This window comes from Centruroides sculpturatus, unplaced genomic scaffold, assembly GCF_000671375.1.
Source record: "Centruroides sculpturatus isolate CEXI.00-Female unplaced genomic scaffold, Cexi_2.0 scaffold3720, whole genome shotgun sequence".
Classification (NCBI taxonomy): domain Eukaryota; kingdom Metazoa; phylum Arthropoda; class Arachnida; order Scorpiones; family Buthidae; genus Centruroides; species Centruroides sculpturatus.
The window spans coordinates 1-8,991 of NW_019387833.1; the positions used below are offsets into that span (position 1 = coordinate 1).

Consider the following 8,991-nt stretch of genomic DNA (forward strand, 5'->3'; position numbering starts at 1 on the left):
CATGTTAGTGTTTTTAGCAACTCGGCCACTGACAGACATCTTTCAGCAACTCTGAGGAACTGAGTTTTAATCTGGATCAGAAACTTCAGGCCATTTTTATAGGCCTTCTATTCCGGATATATTACGGTCAAATCCATAATGGGTATCATTAAAACTACTCTTTTAAAGCCGTTACAACAAAAGAAGTAACTGACCATTGAAATTTAGTGAAGTATAAGCTTACTCAAATTACAAATTTTATTTATTAATATTGTATTAGACGCTATTTTCTTTTCAGTTGTGAAAATTATGGTATGATGAAATAAACATAATGATAATTGGATAATTTTCAGACAGAACATCATGAATTACATAATTCTGATCCTATTAGTCACATCCTTATGCCAAATTTTACCTGCAAATACATACGATGCCAGTAAGGTCAATTCATCTTCATGGCATCCGGTACAGGTTTTTTTACGTAGTACTTTACTGTACACGCAGAAAATTCAATTAAAATATAAATTATTGTATACGTTTTAGATTTCAAAAAGAGATAGCCCGATCGAATGGAAAAGTTGCAACGATGATGGACCAGTAAGAATGACTAGTCTTGTTTTATTTCCGAATCCAATACCATTAAGAGGAACCATCTCTCTAGGTGGTCATATCATTGTAGACAGACCTATAGGTTCACCTATAAAGGTAAGACATTTTCTAATAAAAAAAAACTTATAACTTTCAATTATAAGAGCGAAAATATTTAGTAATTTATTGTCAAATTATAACTTTTTTCTTAAATTAGGTAACTGTTAAAGTATACAAAAATATGCTTGCTTGGGTTTATGTAAAGGAAATTAATGTAGGTAACATATGTGACCTGTTTCCGCCATATTGCCCAGACACACTAATGGTACATGATTTGCCATGCAGATGTCCAATTAAAGCGGTGAGACTTAAATTGAATTAATTTAATTTTAGTTTTCATCTTCAAATAAAATTACTTTAAAATATACTTAAAACATATTTAAAAATATAAAATTACTTTATAATAAAAAATATGAAATTTTGAACAGTGGTACCGGCTTCAAAATTATAAATTTGGAAATTTGATACATTAACATGGAATTTCAAAGTTTCATATTTTAATCACAAATTTTTTATATATCGGGTGTGATATTACACAGTTGAATGTTTCGTCCGAAAATATAATATCAGTGTATGATATTGCAATTTGAGAAATTGGGTTTGATTTAGGACGGCTCGCTTAGCGTCGATTAGAATTAGACCATGACAATTAGGTCGTGAAAGCCGGATCTAAGATGAACGTGAGATAGACGAACCGGTAAAGACGTTTATATCGTTCCAGAGTTTTTTCTTGGTTTAATATTAGTTTGATAGGATAATACAATACTCTGAAGATCCTGATTCGAGTCAGTGAGAGGAACACTCAAGAGGCTTTACTAACTAACATGAAGAAAACCTGGAAAACTTTACGTGACCAGCCCATTAGCCAGGCTCGCCCACAACCTTACTACCATGTTCAGTGGTTTTATGTATTCTGCCACTGATGAGCTACGAGTCTCGGTACCATGACTGAATCAAGAACTTTACGAAAGCCAACGATACATATTAAACATGGCGCGCTTGTCACTTAATGAATAACGAATAAAGTAGACCCCTATAAAACGGGTTCATATAATGCGGATTCGTAGATCACGGTGAAAAAATTGCGACCGTATTCGTATAAAGACGCTAAAAGAGACACGTATAACGCGGTAAAACGTCATCGCCGACTCGTATCACGACAGGATTGGTCGAATCTAGACCAATAACGGATATTGCACAAGCCGTTGAGTTTAAACGCGCAGCGGATCTACTAAAAACTATTTATTGTTTAACGGCCATAAAAATTATATTTATATTAATGATGTTTTCAAAGTTTAGCAAAATTTTCGCAAAAAAAATAATTTATCAGGAAGCACATGCTTGCCGTTCGATGCGTCACTCCGCGACGAAAACAAGCTTAAGCAATGGCGTTGTCGAACGGTGCACACTCAGTAAGTAATCCTACATTTTTTTGTTTTAAGCANCACAGAGCCAAAATTACTATCACATACACAGACCGCGCGCAGCGACCTCTCCCCCCACCATCCAGAGACAGGTACAAAGTTTGCTATCGGACCGTCTATGTTATTGTACCATTGGTAGGCAAAAGCAGAGAAAAATTTGCATACTACCACGCGTCGCGCTATTTGCACCCCAACATTATCGTTTGAAAGGTCCATGAAAGAGAATCATGGACTGCTTGTATTTAGCAAAGAATCCCGTTTCAGTTGGGAATGGACGATTAGCATGTTAAAATATGAATAATCAATGGTGAGCGCTTCATTTCCGCCTTTACTGTTCAGCGATATACTACCTACAGCTGGCACGAGACGTCATCTCGTATAACAATCGGTCAGTTCAAATAGTGCTACGAGGATTTGGTCGACACAGTAGTAGGTTCAGGAAATTCTAGTCCTTACGGGTTGCCTTTCATGGCAAACAACCATTTTCAGCAAGATAATGCTCGATCACATTCAACTAGACTTTTCTAGGGATTTTTCCATAGCAGTACCACATTTCGTGATATTGCTCGATCATCACATTTGTCGCTCCTAGAGAGATTATGGGACTAGTGGACACCATTCTGCTATCTACAAGTGTGAGATATAAGGAGTGGAGTTCAAACAACTGTGGTAAATCTTTTGCAGAACAGTATTTGAGGCGGTATTTTTCTTGCCAGACCGTATCTCTTCGTATATCCAGGAACAGAAAATCCTACAAGGTTGAAAGTTGAATGTTGTAGAGTGAATAACTTACACTGAAGTGTGGTAAAGTTAACCAAGAACGTGAACGCTTCTTAGGTAACTTTTAACTTTTTATTCTGAATACAGATATTAATATTCTCTGCAGGCAAGAAACAGCTGAACATTGAAATTCAGAAATTTATACTCAATTATAAATCCTTGAAAAACTTATTAATATTATGTGTTATTTTCATTTCAGTTGTGAAAATTGCGATATGATGAGATAAAAATAATATAATTGGATAATTTTCAGACAGAACATCATGAATTACATTACCCTGATCCTATCAGTAACATCTTTATGCCAAATTTTACCTGCAAATGCATATGATACCAATAAAGTCAATTCATCTTCATGGCATCCGGTACAGTTTCTTTACACAGTGCTTACTGTAATACAGAAAATTCAATTAAAATATAAATCATTGTATACGTTTTAGATTTCAAAAAGAGATAGTTCAATCGAATGGGAAAGTTGCAACGATGATGCACCAGTAAAAGTCAAAAGTTTTTCTTTAACTCCGAATCCAATACCAGTAAGAGGAACCATCACTGTAGGTGGTGATATCGTTGTAGACAGACCTATTGATTCACCTATAATGGTAAGACCTTTTCTAATGAAAAGCACTTATAACTTTCAATTATAAGAGTGAGAATATTTAGTAATTTATTGTCAAATTATCACTTTTTTCTTAAATTAGGTAACTGCTGAAATATACAGAGAGATACTTTTTTGGATTCATGTAAAACATATTAATCTAGGTAACTTATGTGAAATGTTTCCGACAAATTGCGCAAAAGAACATGATTTGCTATGCATATGTCCAATTAAAGCGGTAAGACAACTTAAAATTAATGTAATTTTAAGTTTTTATCGTCAAAAAATTTCTTAAAATAAAAAATTACTTTCTAATCAAAAATATGAAATTTTAAATATGAGTTAACAAAATTTCACTCTACAATAGAACTCGCTTCAAAATTATACTCAAAATTCCATATTTAAATACAGATATTATACATATAAAAGTTTCTTCCGAGAATATCATATCATATCATTCCATATTCCGATCATCATATCATATATTCCGAGAATATCATATCATTATGATACTAAATCTTGAGAAATTGGGTTTGATTTACGACGGCTCGCTTAGCGACGGTTGGGACCAGGCCATCTCTCATAGCAATTTATTCGTGAATGTAGAGGTCCAAGATGAAAGTGGATGGCGAAGACATGTAAAGTTGTTTTTATCGTTTACGAATTGCTTTGCTTGGTTTAACATTGGTTTGATGGAATAATGCAACGCAAGAGGAAGGCGATCTACCAAGAATAGATCGAGGCGAGATTTTGGTGTTAGACTTCAAGTTAATGGTAAAATTCCAAATTGTAAACGAAGTGCAAGCCCGAAATCAAGTATTAATGTTTAACAGTTTTAACAACTTGATCATAGTGGGGACGATTTCGAGTAAGCGTCAGGAGCACTCAATAATTTTTCACGGGTAGTTTGGCCTAAATATATCAAGCTCCGTTCCTCACTGCCAATTGCATCCATTGTATCTTTCGACAAAGTCATAATGGTATTGGAAAAAGAGCTCAGAACCTAAGAAGTGCTAAAAAATATATGCATTATTAATTTATTTTTCAATATATATACTGGTTTATTCGAATAGTTCTGTTACTGAGTAGTAATTCAATTATAATGACGAGATACTGTTACTATTTGAGAGCAGTTAATATTTGAACAAACCGGTAATTACAAAAGTATTTTAAAAATTTTTACTCATGTAAATTGTTTGTATTTCCAGAAATCTTACTCCATACCATCTGTTAAATTCCAACTACCAGATTTTTCCGTTTCTGACTTCTTAGCCACAGGATACTACAGAGCAACTGTAAAAGGATCTCATTGTGGGAGCCAACTTTTTTGTTACAATGTATATTTTTTATTACGTTCTTAACTGAATTTATATTTTTATAAAGTGGTTTTCCGTGACAAATTTTGAATATATTGTATTTTAGTTTATTAAATTTATATTTGAAGGAGTTATTTGCACCGTTTAAATTAAGCTCAGACTGAGAACGAATCACTGTTAATGCGCTGTCAATAATAATTACTCAAAGTATACATTTACAAAACACTAGATTTGGACAAATTACAATAGTCTGAAATACTAGTTTCATTAAGGAGTAGTCAAATTCACATTAAAGTTCGTGCCCGCCAGTGAGAGAGTGGATAAAACCACTGAACGTTGGCAGTTGATCGTGGGATTGAACCTTGCCAATTGGCTGGTCACGTGGAGTTTTTGAGTTTTCTTTATATTTGTAACACCTAAATGGGCCCCAGTTTCCCGTAAAAGTCCTCTCGGAAGGCATTCCCCTCGTCAGACCACTCACGTGTCGTATTGCCATAACCAAATGAACCAAACCAAACCAAACCCATTAAAATTCGTTGAAGTTCAAAGAGGGCGAGCCAACAGAATACCCCAACTGGTTCTGATTGAGATTCAGTACAGATGTTCTTTAAAATTGAATGTTAAATTACGTCAATATCGAATCCATCAATCAATAAAGAAGAGGAAGAAGATTCGCAAAATTTTTCACTTAAATTCTTCTTAACTTGCATACATGTATTTACTTTTCACAAAATCCTGTGATCGGTAGAATTGTAACATGACGGGTCCCATCCTTTATAATCACTTCGTTCTCAGTGGCGGACTGGCCAGAGTGTCAGCTTACCCAATGGCAAGTGGGCACCTTTAAACATTAGACGATATGTTAAAAATGTTAATAACTTTTTAGTACCATAAAAATATAATAGGAGTTTCAATTTTACTATGACAATGCGCGAAGTGTCCCCATGCTTCACATAACTTGACTGAAGGGTCGACATCGAGTCGGCGGTGACTACGATGACAAATTCGTCAGGACTGACACTACTGTGTCTTTCGGACAGACACAGAAACAGTCATTTTCGTTTTTGGAGAGCGGCCGCGTGTGTAGATGCTTGGGCCCGGGATGGAAATGGTCTGAGACAACTGGAAGAAGTGCACGCTACCACAAATTTAACAATTAAAAACACCCGTTTATTTACATAGTAATAATATACAGAAGTTGGTTAAGACGCTCTCTGTCGATGCTAATTTTGTATAACAATTATAGAAAAAACTAATCTTTATCATTAATATCGCGAGTCCCTGACATCGAGAGAGTTTACAATCGTTCGCTCGTCGGTAAATACCTTAGTTAGTAGAAATTGGTCTCTTTTCGGAATCGGCGGATCGATGCACTCCTGGTCCGCAAGGTGGTTCGAAAGAAGCTTCGATGAATCCATCAGGATAGAAGTTTTTTGATGTCTTAAGAAGAGGAGAGGATGGACGACGGCTACTTAATCTTTATGGACTTTAAAAATTCATATGCAACACTATCTCTAACTCAATTCAATGTGAGAGTGCATTTTTTAAGTTAAAGTTCATAAAGATAAAGCAACTTAGAGGAGAATTTGGAATCATAAATATTGCCATTTATTGAAAAAGAATTGTTAGATGAATTGGATGCAGAAGCAACTATTGACATATTCGCAAATCATCTTGTGAAATCAAACGATTTCTCCTAGTGGTGGACTGCGTGAAATATTCTTTTAAACCTCTTGATAACTTGTAAAATGTTCAGCACAAGCTAACTATTTAAAAATATCTACCATTTATTTAAAATATAAAAAAGATAATAATTTAAAAATTCAATTATAACAATATTTTCTTTTAGTATCTACTATATAGTGCCAGTAATATTTACAATATACTCGTATGTAGAGTTCATTGTAATTACTAAAAAATATACATTTATTTTGCAAAAGTTTTAATTGTATCTTTCTTCCTTCATATGTACTTTTTGAAAATTTTATTTATTTCTTACAAAAACGTCAAATGATAGCTTTATAGTTGTGGATGAACCTCTTTTGTCTTCTGGAAACCGATGGTTTTAGACCCAGTCCTTATTTTTTGCCTGGCCAAACGCATGGTAAATAAGTTCTAGAAATCGTTTGTTCATGAAAATTAAATAAAATCGCATATTTTAAAGTTTTTTTACTATTCATATATATATACAAAAATTTAATTAAAATAGAAATTATTGTATATTTTTTAATTTCAGAAAGAAGTGACTCGATCGAGTTGTAAAGTTGTAATGGTAATGCTCCAGTAATAATCAATTACTGGAGCACTTTCGTTATCTTCAAATTTACTATCAAGAAGTAAAAACATTACTGTAGCTGCTGATGTAGATGTAGAAACATCTGTTAATAGACCCACAACGGCAAAATCTTTTTTAAGAATAACTGTAAATAACTTTCATTGCAAGAGTGAGAATATTTAATACTTTATTGTAAAATTATAACTTTCTTCTTAATTAAATTAGCTAAAAATTGAAATATACAGAAAAGTACTTTTTTCGTTTTTTTGTAAAAGATATTAAGCTATGTGACATATGTAAAAAGTTTCCTGTTTCCTGCTTTAATGTTGCTTTGAAGGCATAAGACAAGTGTTTCTAAGAGAAATTTCTATGAGAAACAGTGCTTTCGTGTTTCACCAGTTAAGTGTTCCACGTGATCAACGGAGTGCGAACTTGGGATTAGCTGTAAATGTTCAACAGTTTTAACAACTCAAAGATGGGATGGGACATTATACTCTAAAGACCCGGGTTCCAGTAAATGTTATGAACATTCAAGAATTTTTCACCAGTGGCTTGACCCAAATATATCGGACTCCATTCCTCACTGCCAACCTCTCCCATTATAGATGTCTACAAATTAATAATGGCAATAAGAAAGAACTTACAAGCTAAGAAGAGCTAAATAGATGCGTTTTTATTTAACACAGTTAAAACTATAGAAGGAACTGTCATATTCAATTCCGTCTTGTGCAATCACCAGGAATAAAACATTCTTCCTTCGCAGAGAAGAGCTTTAATTAGAGGAAAGGCTTCTGAAAAAAATCTGTAAAACAACTAAAACGTTCAGTGATGTTAAGCCAAATAAGGTAAACGCACCGGTAGTGGACACTGCACGAGTAGTGGACACTTTGAACTTCAAATATGAGTAATAAGGTTGTAGATGGCTTCACTGTTCAAACATACAAATCATTCAGTAGACAGAAGTTTTGTCTACTGAATGATTTGTATGTTTGAACAGTGAAGCCATTTACAGCCTTATTACTCATATTTGAAGTTCAAAGTGTCCACTACCGGTGCGTTTACCTTAATTTAAAAAATTTGGATATAAAGGAACTGAAAAAAAAACTTTCTTTCTTTTATATTTTTAATTGTGAAAAATACAGTTTGCCATTTTAACTAATTGGCATTATTATTTATTTATTTGCCATTTATTTGTCACACTTTCTATTTCAGCTGCAATTTTCAAAAATTGTAGACCTATAAAATCGCATTGGCATCTGTCTGTTGTCTGTCTATCTTTCTTTAATCTCGAGAACAAAGTCAGACAGATGAAATTGGAGACCAGATATGGAAAGCTTAGGAGCCGGAAGCCCTGATTATAGCCCCGATATAAGCTTCTGGTTTGGACCAGAAGACACGTTATTTCAATTCAAAAATTTTTTCCAGAACAGAGTTAGATAGATGACCGGCACGAGTCTCTTGTTAACAGGGAAAATATGATGTACAGGAGCATCTCCCCATCCTGTCGACTTTTAACCACCAAAATTTAATAGCATCAATCTCCTAATACAGAAACGTTCCTGTAAAATTTCAGAAAATTAACAAAAAGTACGAGTTATTACGCTTCAAAAAGGTTGAACAAAATCGTGCCCCCCACATACACGCCACACTAACATTCATACATACAGAAAACCTCCAATTTTTTTTTTTTTTTGCATTTCTCGATGATTCAAGGTGTACTGTCCAAAAATGTAAAATTCTTGGGGGATCATTTTTTGACCGATCACCATACTTTCCCTCTGTTATATATTACACCCGGAAAGTAAAAACAAAACAGCTAAAAGATATCAGAACCATGCGTATCTCCTTTCATCCCTTTCATCAGACATAGACCCTCCCAACTCAGGCAGGCTCCTGTCTACCATGTGCACACTATAAATTATTTAGTTCAGCTAATTCGACGAATTTATATGACATATAATACATTTTTTA

The 8,991-nt window shown here is 34.0% G+C and overlaps 2 protein-coding genes across 3 annotated transcripts; both read left to right on the plus strand.

Annotated features, from left to right (window-relative positions):
- The first annotated feature begins 39 nt into the window (after positions 1-39).
- On the plus strand, positions 40-3,036 carry LOC111616656 (ganglioside GM2 activator-like). Its single transcript, XM_023358045.1, has 4 exons — positions 40-444; positions 523-684; positions 785-928; positions 3,031-3,036. The coding sequence occupies exons 1-4, from the start codon at positions 343-345 to the stop codon at positions 3,034-3,036; spliced, it is 414 nt and encodes a 137-aa protein (XP_023213813.1). The 5' UTR covers positions 40-342.
- Positions 2,270-4,816, plus strand: LOC111616655 (ganglioside GM2 activator-like). 2 transcript variants are annotated; one of them, XM_023358044.1, is made up of 5 exons: positions 2,270-2,855; positions 3,085-3,196; positions 3,272-3,433; positions 3,533-3,667; positions 4,638-4,816. In XM_023358044.1, the coding sequence occupies exons 2-5, from the start codon at positions 3,095-3,097 to the stop codon at positions 4,788-4,790; spliced, it is 552 nt and encodes a 183-aa protein (XP_023213812.1). In that variant the 5' UTR covers positions 2,270-2,855; positions 3,085-3,094; the 3' UTR covers positions 4,791-4,816. The 2 variants fall into 2 exon arrangements, with proteins under 2 accessions (XP_023213812.1, XP_023213811.1); XM_023358043.1 differs by lacking the exon at positions 2,270-2,855 and having other exon boundaries at positions 3,080-3,196.
- Positions 4,817-8,991: the final 4,175 nt, after the last annotated feature.